At 39.6% G+C, this 18,502-nt stretch overlaps 1 protein-coding gene across 1 annotated transcript; it reads left to right on the top strand.

Annotated features, from left to right (window-relative positions):
* The first annotated feature begins 607 nt into the window (after positions 1-607).
* Positions 608-4,083, top strand: LOC110873899 (UDP-glycosyltransferase 76H1). Its single transcript, XM_022122924.2, has 2 exons — positions 608-1,593; positions 3,144-4,083. The coding sequence occupies exons 1-2, from the start codon at positions 1,101-1,103 to the stop codon at positions 4,010-4,012; spliced, it is 1,362 nt and encodes a 453-aa protein (XP_021978616.1). The 5' UTR covers positions 608-1,100; the 3' UTR covers positions 4,013-4,083.
* The last annotated feature ends 14,419 nt before the right edge of the window (positions 4,084-18,502 follow it).

The raw sequence follows: 18,502 nt of genomic DNA, 5'->3' as shown, positions 1-18,502 counted from the left end.
AAGGGTCAATAGACGTGAACCAACGAGACCAGGTACCATTGTCCTCTGCAAAACTCTTAGCCACCATATCATCCGAAAACGAGAGAAGGACCGTCAACCCGCCGAAGTACTGAATCACAATATCCTTAAACCCAGCTTCCCGGAGGAACACATTGATAGACCTGAGAGCCGAAAAATCCACCGTCCTCCCCACTAACGACCTCCCAAACTTCTCCGTGAGGGTGAAGACCGATGGATCAACCTCCACAACATCTTCATCAAGACACGGACTGGACTTATTCAGAAGAATGTCCACAAAAGACTTACCACTGGACGAACCATTAAACCTCGAAGCCGGCTTACGGGCAGGGCCTTCCAGTTTGCGGGCAGGGCCATCCGGCATCCGGCCCGGGCCATCTGACTTCCAACCATCATGAGTATGGATGGACACGGATCTGAATGAATATGGATCGGACCTTTTGATTCGGATCATCCAACTTCCCGGGTAGTTTTATTTTATTACCTATTAAAAATTTATACTTTTTAAAAATATAACATAGTAATAGGTTATCACCTGTGAATACTCACGGATTTTGAAATTTAAATTTTATGAAACACAATTGTATATATATTTTTAAAAAATGGAACACAATTATACAATATTAATATTGTGGTGGATATGTTTACCATGTACATATGTTTGATGAAATTATTCCATATACAATGTATATAATGAATCCCATACTTTTTATCTCGAGTTAACTCTCATTTTCGTTTCTGTAGTTTGTTCAATCATGCCAGTTCAGATCAAATTTCAAATTTTTATTATTTCCGTACTTGACATTATTGAAAATGTCAATTCCATCCAAAAAGCTAAGGTTGAATAGAATAATTGGACAAATCACAGGGACAAAAATGATAATTAACTCATGTTTTTTTGGACGGAACTGAAATGTTTTAAAAATGTCAGAAGGATACAAATTTAAAATTTGACCTGAACTAAACAAACTAGATGGACGAAAATGGCACTTAACTCTTTTTATCTCCTTGGTTCTTTCGCTCTCTGTGTCTTTCCTCACTCCTCCACTTAGACGTTCGAAAGAGAAAACTCTAGAAAAGTAATGCTCAAGAGAGAGATGGAAGAACACGACGGCAGAAGACCGCAGCCGTTGGTGGTGCTAACATCATCCCCGTTTCACGGCCACATGACACCCACTCTCCAGCTAGCCACAACCCTTCATGCCAACGGCTTCCCTATAGCCATTGCTCACTCCAACTTAAACCCACCCAACCCTTCTAACCATCCTTCCGACTTCACCTTCCTCCCACTTTCGGACAACTTATCGGCCGTTGAAGGGACCGGTGGCTTCGCTAAGTTCATAAACACGCTTAACAACAACTGTAAAGGGTCATTTAAGGAACACTTGACTCGGTTGGTCAATGAAGGAAATAAATCAATCGTTGTTATCTATGATAATATTATGTATTTTGCTGGAGTTGTTGCCGATGATTTGAATCTCCCCCGCATCATGTTTCGTACTACCAGTGCAGCGTTCATTCCAGCTTTGCTTCTCCGTCAACAGGTCCGTCAACATGGCAGATTTCTGGAAGAAGGTAAAGCCTTATCCCAACAAAAGTAAAAATCTTTACGTTACAACCACTTTGGTTTATCCAACCAAACCAAACATGAGATTGCTTTGTGGGTTGTACTGTGCATCAATGATTAATTAACTTTTTAAAACAAAATAATCAGTGGTTGAAGATTAGTTTCTTGTTTGTGTTTTGTGAATGGAAAAGGTATATGGAGACAAACTTGCCACGTCAATTTGATATATGAATGAAAGAGAAAGTTCAACAATTTAATCTTTTGAATGTATTAACAAAAATACTTCATTTTTGTTGTATATGCTGTTTATATTTATATTTTAATTATTTAGATTATTAACTTGCTATCTATTCTATAGTTAAAAAATTGATGGTAATGTGAAAAACACGTTTGTGAGACAAATTGATTGCTGGGAAAATTACGAAAATGTTGGTTGACCAAGAGTGTTTTCAATTTTGTCACTCTCCTGCGTCATTAGAAGGACCACTGAGCATGGGATGAGTCGGCGTACCATGTTGAAGAGTCCATGGATCACGCTCCTTCGGAAGAGTCCACTGACGTTTCGGAAGAGTCACTGACGCTTCGGAAGAGTCAGCGACTCTTCCCATAAACATGTGGGACACGTGTCAGCTTCTAGGGACATAGACACATCAACATAACATGCGGACTCTTCACATGCTCAGTGGTCCTTCCAAGGACGCAGGAGAGTGACAAAATTAAAAACCCTCTTGGTCAACCAGCAATCTCATAATTTTCCCTTGATTGCTTGGAAAAGTATGCGAGTATGGTGTTGTTGACATGTTAAGACTAGACAAGTTTGTAAGGGTGTTTGGGGTTTTGCATTGCATATGCTCTTGGGCTGGAGTTCAACTGGTTTTGAGATGAGATCTATATTAATTTAGAACACAAATTCGATTTGCAAATAATTTTCAGCGTAGAGGACAGCTCGGATTCGACTCGTTATTATTTATTAAATATTTATTTGTTTTGTTTACATACATATAAATATTTATATATTTTTATTATTATACTTTTTTATACATAAGAAACATATATTACTTAGCTAGCCTTTTGTTAAATAATATTTATTACTTAATAAAATAAAAACAGTTACGTTTATATAGAATGGACTCGTAGTAACTATCAGTAAACCTAGTCAAGTACGATATGTGAAGCTGAGACTCAAGCATGGGAGGCTTTGATAGTGTGCGGGGAGGACCTCCGCACAAGGCCCACGATTTCGAGGGACATGCGATTTAAAAAAAAATCGATACGTATATGTTATTTTTGTAAATAGTAAACACATACCACTTCCAATATAGACCCATTTACAAATCATTTTTTATGGTTAAAAATTTAGCCCACTTGAAATTAGGTTTATTGAACCCAATACTAATTTGATTTTCTTTAAATAATAACAAAACATAACGGAAGGGGACATTGTTTCAAGCTCGAACAGAGTATATGAATTCTTAGAGCCACCTCTGGATATATCTTGTCAATCGAACATCTTTTATGTTACAGGATATGAACTAATGCTATTCCATTTTATTATAAGATTTTGTGATGCAGGAGGTTGTGCCAAATCAGAATCTCCTTAGGTACAAAGACCTTCCATTTTCTAAAACGCCCATTGAAGATTGGAAACAAAATGTTGCCAACTATAGCCAACAAGCACACCCCTCCGCACTTATCTGCAACACCATTAAATTTCTTGAACACGAATCCTTAACTCAAGTCCACAACATGTTACAGGTTCCCGTTTTTGCGGTCGGGCCATTACACAAACTTGCACCAAACCTGTCTAGCGGTTCTTGCCAGGAAGACACCAGTTGCATCACCTGGCTCGATAAACAACCTCCCAAATCGGTGGTCTACATAAGCTTTGGAAGCTTAGCCACAATGGAGACGAAAATGCTGATCGAGATGGCATGGGGTCTAGCTAAAAGTAACCAACGGTTCCTATGGGTGGTTAGACCCGGTTCAGTTAGTGGATCAGAGTGGCTCGAGTTATTGCCTGAGGGGTTCATAGAGGAAACGAGAGAACGAGGCTTTATCGTGAAATGGGCTCCCCAGAAGGAGGTGTTAGCCCATTTTGCGGTGGGTGGATTTTGGAGTCATTGTGGATGGAACTCATGTTTGGAGAGTATTTCATCGGGTGTTGTGATGATATGTCAACCGTTTATTGTCGACCAAATGGTTAATGCGCGATATGTGAGTTACGTGTGGAAGATCGGGCTCGAGTTAGAGTGGGTGGAGAGAGGGGAGGTTGAAAGGATGATTAGAAGAGTTATGGTGGATGAGGAAGGAGTGGAAATGAGAGTTAGAGTAAATGATATGAAGGAAATGGTTAAAGAAGCAGTTGGAGATGATGGTTCTTCACAAAAATCATTGGAGGATTTGGTAGATTTCATTTTGTCATGTTGATATTTTTTTCAAGAAAAATGATAGAATCAAGACGTTTGTAAACTTACAATAAGTTCTTTTTTTTTTTTTTTCTAAAGTTCAACTTTTATTACACAAACAACCAACACGAACACCCAAACAAAGACAAAATCACATCACAAATTAAGAAAAATCAAACTTGCACCAGCTAGACCATTGAATATCTACTTTTTTAGATCTGCTGCCAAAGAAATAAGAGACTTCACATCTTCAGTGATCTCCTCAACCTTTATCTCCTTGTTAGAGAATGTTTAATAATTTATCGCTTTCCATAATCTCCAACACACTATTGTTGTGGCTGAATATTTCGACCAATATTCCGGACAAAGATTAACCACCCGGGAAATTTAATAGGTTTGATCAACTGAACCTATATTTGCACGGGGTCATTTAACTTGCGCAAGGGTGAAAAGAGATGACCAAGTCAAGCCCAAGACTTGTCTTTTCTGTTGAGGAAATGACCGTTGGCCTTGTGGAACGGGTCCCCAACGTTCACCTGGGGACTATTCAAAGTTTTCCCAATAGTTAGTTGTTTTGTTATCACTGAAGCAAGCTGATCGAATTGTAGGTTACACACTAACACATTGCTCACACATACTCGCACACTTAGTTGTTCTCTTTTACAGCTCACTTACGATTAACAAGCACTTACACTAGAATTTGTTATACAATCGGTCAGCCTTGTTCTTGAGTTGTACTTCATTTGTTCATTTAATAATATTGACTGTGGTAGATGCGTTTTATAGTTGTCTCCCGAGGTTTTGCACCTGCGATCTCAATTTATCAAGAGCTTTCCTTGTAATACCATGTGTTCTTTATTGTCTAATATTCTGAGCCATTTCTTGATATTCTAAGCAATATTTTTAGCAATTTAAACCATTTTTGGCACAAACATTTAGCATTTTCATTTATTGAATCAACACTAACATTTGTAACAGTTTTGACTTTTAAATCAAAGACTAGCACACTACCTCACTTAACAAATTTGATCACTAAATTGTTTAGGTAATTTTTGACCAAAACAACTATGATAACTATCCTCGCAAAATACTTCTTGCTCACAATCCCCAAACTAAAGAAGTTATGAAGCTCTAAAAGATCCCTTACCGAATAGGCGACAATTTGGTGGAGACTACACCAATTACTGATATGTTGCCACACCACCAAAGCCACCTAGCAGGCGGATAGCACATGGTGAGCCGATTCAACACCCGAGTCACATTAAACACATGCATCCGAAGGAATTTGCAGATTTCTTTTGCACATAGCCTCCAATGTAAGTAACTAATCCATCTCCGCCCTCCATATTTGTACCATTCCGGCACGTAGTTTTGACTAACATCAATAGCCGAGTGTACCTTATCTGTTTGGCTAAGCGAACCTAGAATATTATCAATAGTATCATGTATTCAAAAAAAAAAAATTTAAATATAGATCATGAATAATATGTTTTTTTTCGAAAGTTTTAATGTTTTAATATATTCTAATTTAATTGTGAGTTTATACAATACCATCCTGAAGAGGTATGGTCCTAATTCCCTGCCTACATGGCAGGGACCACACCACTTTTGTGCACACAAGACATCTATGTCACCAGAACATTCTAGAAGCTTCCAGAAGACATCTGGGCGGTTCACAGCTGGCATCAAAGATGCTTTGCCCGACATAAAGGACAACACGTGTCACCATTAACAGAAGGCCACATAGGCCTGCGACAACCCAGGGAGCAGGGCTGACGTGACCAGTACGAGGTACCCAGCACAGGCGAATGCAAGGACGCCACGTGTACCACTACACCCTTTGCGACAGAGCAGACCAAGAGGATATTCCCCTTGGTCGGACAGCTGGCGCGCGCCTACAGCTGGCACAGCTGCTTCCTCCTTCTTCACCCTCCGGCTATAAATAGGACCCTTCATCATTCAGGTTCGGGATCTGGACTCTCTTTACTCACTCTATACACACACTGTTTTATTCCTCTCAGAGCAGTACTTATTCTCACGCCGGAGCCTGGTTAAGAGGGAAAACCCCCTTCCCCCCCTCTTAACGAGACTAACGGTGTTTACTGTTTTGCAGATCTCAGGCCACCGATACGAGTAAGAGAAGAGGTTGAACCCCACAAGTGAAACGACCCTCTTGGTTATCCTTGTGTTAACCATTGTTTCAACACATCCTAATTTTAGACCGGACTGACACGTTAAATAATTAATGCAATAATTCCAAACATTCCCGAAGGAATATAGCAAATTAAGTTAGATAATTTCTTGTATCTATTTTTGTTAAACTCTTAATATTGGATCTTTTTGTTTATAATACGTTTTATGTGTTTTTACCTAAGATTATGTTGATGCGGGTAAAACAACAATTTTTATAGATAAATTTTATTTAAGATGACATAGTTAGTTCCAATCACAATCAATGTGTTTGGATCCCCATACGTTTTTGCAGATCTCAGGCCACCGATATGAGCAGCAGCCTGCTCATCAAGGCGACGTTTGTGATCATCGAGAGCTTTTTTCTTCATGTGCTCCGATAAGGTAGCACTGTCATCAGAATCCGACTGTTGACTCTTTTCACCAACCCCTAAGCCAGACAACGTATCAGAAACTACCACATAACCTAGACAAGGATGAGTAGAGGGTCGCTTACGAGAAGAACCAGCACCTTTACCCTCAGGCTTCTCCTCTCTCCTCCCAGATCTATCGGTCCGTGCTTTCTTTCTCGTCTCCAACTGGGCAGACGGATCAACAGATGCCTCCGCATCATCATCATCCCCAACAATTTCATGCACGGGTTCAACAACACCACCAGGCGCGGTACCTGCACGCGCGTAATGAGAGGTTAGATCTCCAACATTCGGGTCAGAACTCCCACTAGAAAGGATGATAACTTCCTCTCGACCCGAATCGACAAAGTCATCCCAAACATCTTCACCTAGAACTTCACCAGCATATCTGCTCAGGCTTTCGTCGGTAGGATGCAAAAACCGACCCCGTATCTGCTCCAACCACGTCGGATTCCCATCAGCCTGGATAGCTTCAACCATGGCACCCGCTGACTTAGGGTCCAAGGCATTCAACAAACTGTAACCAACTGCAAAATGGCAACAAAAATAAGGACACATAGTAAACATAAAGGGAAATAATCAAGTGGTAAGACAGGAAAGAACCATACATTTGCCCTTATGGCTATACGCAGGTTGACCCAGCGGATGTTTAGGCACCCACAACAAACTCATCCCTGCACCAACTAAAGCCATCTCATCCAGTTGAGAAATAGCAGTCGCCTTCGCACTTATCTTCCTATACCAGTCTTGAGCACCATAGTTTGGAAGAACATCCACCTTAGGGATCCCGTGACTCACTTGCCGATATAACATATCTGTTGGAATCACACCACGACGGATGTAGAAAAACTTTTGTTTCCAGTCATGGATGCCCTTTAACGGCACAGAACATACCTGAGCAACTCCAGCCCTAGCTTGAAAAGAGTAAAAGCCGCTGGTATACGAAACGCTGTAGAAAACGTTAAACATCTCAAAAGTAGGATCAACACGGTAAGACCTACAGACGAATTCGAAATGGGTAATCCGAGGAAGCCCAATCGCATTTATTTGAGAAATATGGAGCCCATAACCCCTCAACACAGCAGCAGTGAACTTCGTAATCGGCAGCCTAAAATTACCTTCCCGGAAATAAGCAACATATAACGTGATAAAACCCGGAGGGGCATCCAATGCAGTAGATCCAGGAGGAGGGTACTGAGCTCCCCACTCAGAACGGAAGTTCATCCCCCTCACAAGGTTCTGAAATTCCTCCTCCTTCCAGTTAATAACGGCTTGGTCTGGACCAGGAGGAGCCTTACCTCTATGCTTCCTTTTCTTCTGAGTTGGATTCTTCTCAGCCATGATAAAGGTCAAGAAGAAGATGATTTGAACTCAAGAAAATGTGAACACTGGGAAAGCACAAGAGGAGGATAGAGAGAAAATCACACTTAGAATTCAAGAATGAAGGAAGAAGGGGATAACCGCCCTCTATTTATACTCATCGCATTTAATGCGATGGATAGTGGACCGTCAGGAAACAGGAAAAGCACCCAATAGATGACTGACACGTCAAAGGAGAGAGAAGACGTCGGCTCGTTTTTCGGGAAGCATGGGCGACAGGGTCTGCTGATGTGACAGAAAGTCACTGCAAAAGCAACTATTCACCTCCGAAACGACAGGGACGTCAGACGGTCACACCAAACACTTCCCCATAACCACCAAACTTCCAACAGAAGGAAACACAAAAGGGCCAAAACCCTTGCGGCATGCGTCCATTTGGCTCACTTTTTTCAAAAAGCCAAAACCCATGCGGCATGCGTCCATTTGGCTCACTTTTTCAAAATCCAAAACCCATGCGGCATGCGTCCATTTGGCTCAGTTTTTTCAAAAGGCCAAAACCCATGCGGCATGCGTCCATTTGGCTCAGTTTTTTCAAAAGGCCAAAACCCATGCGGCATGCGTCCATTTGGCTCACTTTTTTAAGAAGCCAAATGTCACACCCCGAAATTATCAGAGCTGGCGTGACTGGACCGGTATCTTCATTGCACAGCGGAAGCAAATAAGCTAAGACTTCTAGAAAGTGAACGCCGCTAAGTAACCGAATTCCCATGGGTTCTCCTATTCCAACTGTTCCATAGTTTTGAAAATTCAACCTGAGAAAGAACATGCGAAAAAGTCAACATAAAGTTGAGCGAGTTCATAGTTTGTTTTGAAAAGATTTAAAATAAATCTTTTTGATAACCGGTTTAAAAGTTGTTGAGAAAGCATAGTAAAATCATTTTCTCGGCATGATATATGAAAGTTGTGAGTCTAGCCCACGAGAGTCTTTGTAAGCAGGACCAACTCGTCCTCTTACTTGTACATAAGTTGAAAACATTATCAAAGTTTGTAAATACATGTATTATGAGTTTGCGTCAAATGAATATCAAAAACATTTGAAGGTTATAGTGTTGTAAGTTGGTATGTAAAGCGTCTATGAACGTGTTGATCATTAATGTTTCGCGAGGACATTAATATATGCGACGACATAGGAGGTACTCAACCCGCGTAGGCAATTTAAGTGTCGAACTCTCGACAGTGGACACAACAGCACTCTAGTGGTCACCCTTGGACCGTGAGTGGGGCTCGCCCGTACCCATTAGATCTAACCTTTGTTCCTTGGTCCTCAAAAGGATTAATGGCACCTCAGTTACAGCCTATGCTCACATGATCTAAGAGTTCATTCCATAACTTAATCATACCTAAGTTTGACATGTATTTCCCCCTGAAAGTTGTAAACCGTAACGTTGAAAGAAAAGGGGGACATGATCTCACTGAGTTGTCTCGTTTTTCGTACGCAGGCCAACCCAGTTCCGTTGTTGTAACTAGGACATTCTCGTCACTAGTCATGAAAATCATGCATGTTTGCGAAAATACGCGTTTGTTTTGTAAAACCGGTATGTTTAGTATAAACCTTTCGTAAACCTTTCGAGTTCGTTGAAATTCATTTGCAACATGGTTTATAAAGATGTGTTTTCGTTCATCGAAATAGTGTTTTATTTTGCAAAAACTTGCATGTCTTTCCACCCCCGAAAACATTTATAAAAATGTAAAAAAAAAAAAAAAACAGTAAAAAGTGGGGGTTATGAACTCACCTTGACATTCCCGTGCAAAACTAGCTTAGCGTGATTCCGTAGTGTCGTTCCAGGAACGTGAATTAGCTAGCGTACAACGATGACATTCCTATGAAGGAATACTTATGAGTTTTCTAATAAAACAACGTAGCTAACTACGTGTCCGAGCTCTACCGAGTCGTTAATAAAACGACCCTGGGAAGGTGTTATTATTCTAAGTCGAAATAACCAAGCTATGGCTATTTGATCTCACTTTATAATTGGAATAAAAACTAAGTCATAGAAACGACTTAGCTTCCGAGCGACTTAGAATGTATATCTGTATATTATGAAAATACATTCGAGAAGTCGTATTAGTAGTCGCGAATAGTAGGCGTAGATGTATAGTAGTACAGCTCTCCGTAGGCTACGTGAGTTGTAAATAAATAAGTAAATATGTATATACTCGAATTATTGACATTTGAAAATGAATATAAACTACTATATTCAGATTATAAGAATATTCGGATTTTAGATGATTGAAGCAAATATAAATAATTATATTTATTTTATGTGATTTTCGAATAATAAGCGTTGGAAATATAAATTCTGAATTCCATCATTTGGAATCAATATAAACATTATAAACATTATACTTATTGTTTAAAAGTGTTCGGAAATCTTAACGTTCGAACTGATAATAAACATTATATTTACTTTATCAAAGTACTTCAAGTTGTTTCGGATAATAGATTTTTGAAATAAATATAAATAATCACCTTTTTTTTTTCATATAAGATTTCCGAGTTTTGCGCGTTTGAAATAATTATAAATAATGATATTTATCTCATAAAAGTTTTGGAGTTTTCGTTGAGTTGTATACCGGAATTGTCGATTTGTTAAAACAAATACTCGTTTTATAAGTTAGGAAATGTCGCCAAAATAAATATATGCTTATATCTATTTTTGTAAAGTACATTGCATTCCGAAAGGCGTCGTTTTTATAACAAAGTACGTTTCATATGTCGGGTTTTTACAAAAAACGGACAGAGTTTCCTCTGTTTTTAGACGCTCCCGACAATCTGAGTGTCGATTTATTTTCCAAAAATTCAATCAATCATTCAACAAACATTATATATAAAGTTTACGTCGAATATATCAAAACGTCAAGTGCAAAAGCGTAGTAGTCACTAACGTATAAAATTTTTGTCGAGTATATAAAAAAAGTAAACTAATATCTAATCGATTCGGGTCGAGCTCGGTCGCGTATAACTATGATCTAATGTAAACTAACTCGCTACGCTTAAAACTTTACCGGGTCGGGCTTTGACCGACGTTGACTACTGTTGACCGGCAGTTGACTGTTGACTTTGACCGTGACCCGAAACCGAAACCTGAACCCAAAAAATGAACCAACCTAAACCCGGAACATCCAAAGTTGACCCAAGCCAAAATCTGAACCCAAGACAAATTCGTTGACTGATGTTGACCTGCTTTAACCATGGTTGACCGAAAACCAAGTCGTTGACTTGTTAACCGATCCTTGACCCGTGTGGTTTGAACCTGAGTTTGTGGAACCGAACCAAGACCCGATGGAATCTGACTCGACGGTACCCGATGTTGTCCACCTTTAACCGGACCCTAACCCGAATCTTGAACCATGACTGAACATGGTATCACCACCATCCCGCTGTCGTCAGGTGGTCACCACCATCACGAAAATCATCATCATACTCGCTGATGTCTTTCTGTCGTGCATCGTAGTCAACCCAACCACCACAGCCGCCGCTTGTGGTGGTTCTGTTGTCGTCCTCCGTTGTGCACCGTTCAGACCCACCGCCGCCGACTCCTCCTCTCTCTTCAACCCATATCTCTCTCTTTCATTTGCTGCCGCCCGACACCATCCACCACAGAACCGCCGCTGTGGTGGTGGTCCTTTTCGTCGCTGTTATACCTCCACCGGAGGTCAAGGAATCAGGGGGGGGGGGTTCGCTGAACATAGTCTCCACCGCCGCCGCTCACGGCGGCGAGCCTTCATCCGCTGCCGACAACAGTCAACGAGGGGGGGGTGGTAGATGGCCGGTTGTGTGCTTCAGTTTGAGAAGATGAAGTTCTGAATATCTTTTGTGGGTGTATGTTATCTGTGTTTTGAGTTTGAGAGAAATAGTGGGAATAGGATAATGTAGGCGGCTGAACACAAGTGAGGTTTTAGGGTTTTCTTAGTTATTTATACTTAGGTTAGTTTAGTGGGTTTTGGGCTTGGGCCCAAGGCCTACAAGCCCATTCCCGCGTTTAAGTGGCCCGTAATTTTCTACGAGACCCGTTATTCAAACCCGAACATCATGTATCGTCATAAAATAAAATTCTAGTATTATGTCACGTAAGATATGGTCGGTAGTTGGCGTTTGACGCCTTCGTTCGTTTGTTTAATTAAAAATTGCGTAAAATACGGCGTTGCTCGTTTTAACCCGTTGTTTTCGATCCGGTTTCAACTACGGATGTAAAAATTTAATTACAGAGCTAAAATATTTCGTAAAAATTTAATATCTGTCGGCGTTGTCGTTATTTCGTACGGTTTCAATTCGTTACGGTTTAATATTCAACGGTTTGTCCGCAAATCACCATTCGCGCACAGTAAAGCCGATTAGACGTTCATAGGCATTCAATGGCCTAATTAAGTTAATACCTGTCTTAAACCCTACTCATTATCGCCTAAAACGTTTGTTAATCGCGTAATCAGAAGCCGTTAATTACCGGTTGTCACATTCTCCCCCTGTTACAGAAATTTCGTCCTCGAAATTTAGACTATGTTATCTCCTTAGAGTTATGACATTCCTAGGTAAGTCCGAATAATACCAAAGTGAATGACCGTATAATCGAACCAAAACTTGTTCAGATTACGTGGTTGCAAGAAAATTTTGCATCAATAGGAACCCAATGGTTTAACTGATTTTGTTCTAGAAATCGATGTCAAGTGAACGAAGCGTAGTGATACTATCACCAATGCGACCAAGTTGATAGAGTTCAACAAAAGAGGAAATTCAACCAATGGAATTCCAAATGAAAGTTCACAAACTGCAAATCAATTTTTTTGAAACAATAGAATTCACTACCAACAAAAACTGGTGTTGGTTGTTCTATGATTGAAACTCGAGTTTAACAAGTTCAAATAAATAGACTCATGAAAATGATTTATCAACAATCGAATCGTTAAATGAATAAAATCAACGTGTTGCAAGGATACACCGAAATGAAATACAACCGAACCTGGTGTATCATCATCTTAATACATAGTTGCATTAAGACCATTTAAATGATTAGTCAAACGAAAAGCATATATAGTTTCGCATGAACGACCGATCGTGATTAGCACAAGCTACAAGTTTATACCGATGCCAGAAGGTGTCGTAGTGAATGAAATGATTCAATAATAGCGGTGACCGAACAAGTATCACCGTGTTTTGCATGAAACGTTCGATTCATGATTAGCCCAAGCTACAAGTTCATACCAATGCCACAAGGTGTCGTAGTGAATGAAATGATTCAATAATAGCGGTGACCGAACAAGTATCACCGTGTTTTGCATGAAACGTTCGATTCATGATTAGCCCAAGCTACAAGTTTATACCAACACCACAAGGTGTCGTAGTGAATGAAATAATTATATAATAGCGGTGACCGAACAAGTATCACCGTGTTTTGAAATCAGATGAAAGGCTTAACAAAGTAAATTTGAATTGTTGTTTCAAACAAATCTGATAGGATTTTCAATTGATAATGAAACGAATAAATAATGTTTTTCGATCGAAGATGAAAGAGCACTAAATATCGCAAAACGTTCGATCGATGATGAATGATCTGTTAAGAGGTACACCGGAATATGACATAAATTTATGTACCATATCTTAACACACGATTGTGTTAAGATTGCTTTAATATGATAAACCAACAAAGCGGATTTAATATCAATAAACAAATAAATAAATAATTAAATCCGTACATGAGGTGAGCAACGAGATTAGCGCAAGCTTCAGACTTGTGAAAAAAAAACGCCACCACAAGGTGATCGTTATCAAAGAAACAATTTAACGAAGTTGAAAACCAGACAAGCATGTTATGGTTCAAAACAAATGAAGTGTTTGTTGGGATTATTTCGAATATGATGGCCTCAATCCATCATATGGGGTCTTGAATCGAATATATATTAAGAGCAAGTTCAAGCAATTGAACTTGGTTTAAACACAGTCCAACAATGGATGCATGTATCAACCAGAAGATTTTGACATGGTTACAACGAAAACCATGTATGTGGCTTGAAAAGAAAAGAGTTTCAACGAGTTTCGTTGACTCGATATCAAAGAGTCAACATTATGCAATAATGTAGTTTATCCAAATCACAATGCAATAATCGACATAGCAAAACAATATTGAACGTTGATAAAGCAACAATTTCAAGTGAAGCCACATGCGTAACGAACAACGCATGTGTAACATATGAATTTGTCAAGAATGAAGCAATTAAGTGTTCGTTATCATGAAATAGAATTTTCGTGATGCAATGGCCATTAGAGGGAGTAGAAATGCAAAAATCTACTCACTAGACGCAAAAGTCGGAATTTCAATAAAAGAAATTTAAGGACTTTACCTGGAATTTCGCGTGATAACCCTCTGTTAGTTGACATTACCATGGAATGTCGAACATAGCGTAATCGCCATAAATGAAATAGGGGAATGTGGAAACATGTGACTTCTTTTGCAGCGCCAATAATTGTGAGTCTCTTTAGACTAAGCATCAATCGTTATGAAATCTTGTTTAAGCGTACCTGTGCGAGATTCGTGTCGTTTGTAGGATCACGTGGCAAAGTGCCGCATTGCAATCGGTAGTTCTCCCGTTGTCAGGATTAGCATCGTTGTTGTCGTGTCCATTTGAGTTTTCCCCGAGGCCTTGCCTCGAAAATCGTGTGTGATATACTTCGACGTCCGCTGACGAATAGTTTAAAGTTCACGTGTAATTGCGCAATAGTGTTTCGTTCCACGTAGGTTACCTGCTCGGGTAACTAAAAAGCATAGACAATATAGACAATGACGATTTGCCCGAGTTGTTAGTCATGGTTTCTAAGTGAGGACCTTTAACGATTTTTGACATAAGTTTCTCATCAAGAGTTTTTCTAAAGGTCCTATATGCGTGTTATCCTAAACTCTCAAAGTTTTGATTCTTCTGTGTAATTGTTTCGTGTAACGTGTATCAATTCAACACTTGTATATGTTTAAAACAAAAATTGTTGAACCATTGTTCTTGGCAACGGTTGGAACCCATATTCGAGTCTTAGGCGTTCTGTATGTGTTCAATTATTGATATCTAAGTCCCCAGAGGATAGTGAGGTTAAAGCCTAGGTATCTCTACAGAAACCAAATTCGCTGAAACCTATAGCTCTGATACCAATCTGTCACACCCCGAAATTATCAGAGCTGGCGTGACTGGACCGGTATCTTCATTGCACAGCGGAAGCAAATAAGCTAAGACTTCTAGAAAGTGAACGCCGCTAAGTAACCGAATTCCCATGGGTTCTCCTATTCCAACCGTTCCATAGTTTTGAAAATTCAACCTGAGAAAGAACATGCGAAAAAGTCAACATAAAGTTGAGCGAGTTCATAGTTTGTTTTGAAAAGATTTAAAATAAATCTTTTTGATAACCGGTTTAAAAGTTGTTGAGAAAGCATAGTAAAATCATTTTCTCGGCATGATATATGAAAGTTGTGAGTCTAGCCCACGAGAGTCTTTGTAAGCAGGACCAACTCGTCCTCTTACTTGTACATAAGTTGAAAACATTATCAAAGTTTGTAAATACATGTATTATGAGTTTGAGTCAAATGAATATCAAAAACATTTGAAGGTTATAGTGTTGTAAGTTGGTATGTAAAGCGTCTATGAACGTGTTGATCATTAATGTTTCGCGAGGACATTAATATATGTGACGACATAGGAGGTACTCAACCCGCGTAGGCAATTTAAGTGTCGAACTCTCGACAGTGGACACAACAGCACTCTAGTGGTCACCCTTGGACCGTGAGTGGGGGTCGCCCGTACCCATTAGATCTAACCTTTGTTCCTTGGTCCTCAAAAGGATTAATGGCACCTCAGTTACAGCCTATGCTCACATGATCTAAGAGTTCATTCCATAACTTAATCATACCTAAGTTTGACATGTATTTCCCCCTGAAAGTTGTAAACCGTAACGTTGAAAGAAAAGGGGGACATGATCTCACTGAGTTGTCTCGTTTTTCGTACGCAGGCCAACCCAGTTCCGTTGTTGTAACTAGGACATTCTCGTCACTAGTCATGAAAATCATGCATGTTTGCGAAAATACGCGTTTGTTTTGTAAAACCGGTATGTTTAGTATAAACCTTTCGTAAACCTTTCGAGTTCGTTGAAATTCATTTGCAACATGGTTTATAAAGATGTGTTTTCGTTCATCGAAATAGTGTTTTATTTTGCAAAAACTTGCATGTCTTTCCACCCCCGAAAACATTTATAAAAATGTAAAAAAAAAAAAAACAGTAAAAAGTGGGGGTTATGAACTCACCTTGACATTCCCGTGCAAAACTAGCTTAGCGTGATTCCGTAGTGTCGTTCCAGGAACGTGAATTAGCTAGCGTACAACGATGACATTCCTACGAAGGAATACTTATGAGTTTTCTAATAAAACAACGTAGCTAACTACGTGTCCGAGCTCTACCGAGTCGTTAATAAAACGACCCTGGGAAGGTGTTATTATTCTAAGTCGAAATAACCAAGCTATGGCTATTTGATCTCACTTTATAATTGGAATAAAAACTAAGTCATAGAAACGACTTAGCTTCCGAGCGACTTAGAATGTATATCTGTATATTATGAAAATACATTCGAGAAGTCGTATTAGTAGTCGCGAATAGTAGGCGTAGATGTATAGTAGTACAGCTCTCCGTAGGCTACGTGAGTTGTAAATAAATAAGTAAATATGTATATACTCGAATTATTGACATTTGAAAATGAATATAAACTACTATATTCAGATTATAAGAATATTCGGATTTTAGATGATTGAAGCAAATATAAATAATTATATTTATTTTATGTGATTTTCGAATAATAAGCGTTGGAAATATAAATTCTGAATTCCATCATTTGGAATCAATATAAACATTATAAACATTATACTTATTGTTTAAAAGTGTTCGGAAATCTTAACGTTCGAACTGATAATAAACATTATATTTACTTTATCAAAGTACTTCAAGTTGTTTCGGATAATAGATTTTTGAAATAAATATAAATAATCACCTTTTTTTTTCATATAAGATTTCCGAGTTTTGCGCGTTTGAAATAATTATAAATAATGATATTTATCTCATAAAAGTTTTGGAGTTTTCGTTGAGTTGTATACCGGAATTGTCGATTTGTTAAAACAAATACTCGTTTTATAAGTTAGGAAATGTCGCCAAAATAAATATATGCTTATATCTATTTTTGTAAAGTACATTGCATTCCGAAAGGCGTCGTTTTTATAACAAAGTACGTTTCATATGTCGGGTTTTTACAAAAAACGGACAGAGTTTCCTCTGTTTTTAGACGCTCCCGACAATCTGAGTGTCGATTTATTTTCCAAAAATTCAATCAATCATTCAACAAACATTATATATAAAGTTTACGTCGAATATATCAAAACGTCAAGTGCAAAAGCGTAGTAGTCACTAACGTATAAAATTTTTGTCGAGTATATAAAAAAAGTAAACTAATATCTAATCGATTCGGGTCGAGCTCGGTCGCGTATAACTATGATCTAATGTAAACTAACTCGCTACGCTTAAAACTTTACCGGGTCGGGCTTTGACCGACGTTGACTACTGTTGACCGGCAGTTGACTGTTGACTTTGACCGTGACCCGAAACCGAAACCTGAACCCAAAAAATGAACCAACCTAAACCCGGAACATCCAAAGTTGACCCAAGCCAAAATCTGAACCCAAGACAAATTCGTTGACTGATGTTGACCTGCTTTAACCATGGTTGACCGAAAACCAAGTCGTTGACTTGTTAACCGATCCTTGACCCGTGTGGTTTGAACCTGAGTTTGTGGAACCGAACCAAGACCCGATGGAATCTGACTCGACGGTACCCGATGTTGTCCACCTTTAACCGGACCCTAACCCGAATCTTGAACCATGACTGAACATGGTATCACCACCATCCCGCTGTCGTCAGGTGGTCACCACCATCACGAAAATCATCATCATACTCGCTGATGTCTTTCTGTCGTGCATCGTAGTCAACCCAACCACCACAGCCGCCGCTTGTGGTGGTTCTGTTGTCGTCCTCCGTTGTGCACCGTTCAGACCCACCGCCGCCGACTCCTCCTCTCTCTTCAACCCATATCTCTCTCTTTCATTTGCTGCCGCCCGACACCATCCACCACAGAACCGCCGCTGTGGTGGTGGTCCTTTTCGTCGCTGTTATACCTCCACCGGAGGTCAAGGAATCAGGGGGGGGGGGTTCGCTGAACATAGTCTCCACCGCCGCCGCTCACGGCGGCGAGCCTTCATCCGCTGCCGACAACAGTCAACGAGGGGGGGGGGTGGTAGATGGCCGGTTGTGTGCTTCAGTTTGAGAAGATGAAGTTCTGAATATCTTTTGTGGGTGTATGTTATCTGTGTTTTGAGTTTGAGAGAAAGAGTGGGAATAGGATAATGTAGGCGGCTGAACACAAGTGAGGTTTTAGGGTTTTCTTAGTTATTTATACTTAGGTTAGTTTAGTGGGTTTTGGGCTTGGGCCCAAGGCCTACAAGCCCATTCCCGCGTTT

This window comes from Helianthus annuus, chromosome 8, assembly GCF_002127325.2.
Source record: "Helianthus annuus cultivar XRQ/B chromosome 8, HanXRQr2.0-SUNRISE, whole genome shotgun sequence".
NCBI lineage: Eukaryota > Viridiplantae > Streptophyta > Magnoliopsida > Asterales > Asteraceae > Helianthus > Helianthus annuus.
This window is presented reverse-complemented; position numbering and strand designations above follow the sequence as displayed.

Bases quoted from the DNA above. Each gene is read 5' to 3' on its own strand.
- LOC110873899 (XM_022122924.2), top strand. From the start codon at position 1,101: ATGCTCAAGAGAGAGATGGAAGAACACGACGGCAGAAGACCGCAGCCG. The intron at 1,594-3,143 runs GTAAAGCCTTAT...TTTTATTATAAG, and splicing joins TGGCAGATTTCTGGAAGAAG to ATTTTGTGATGCAGGAGGTT.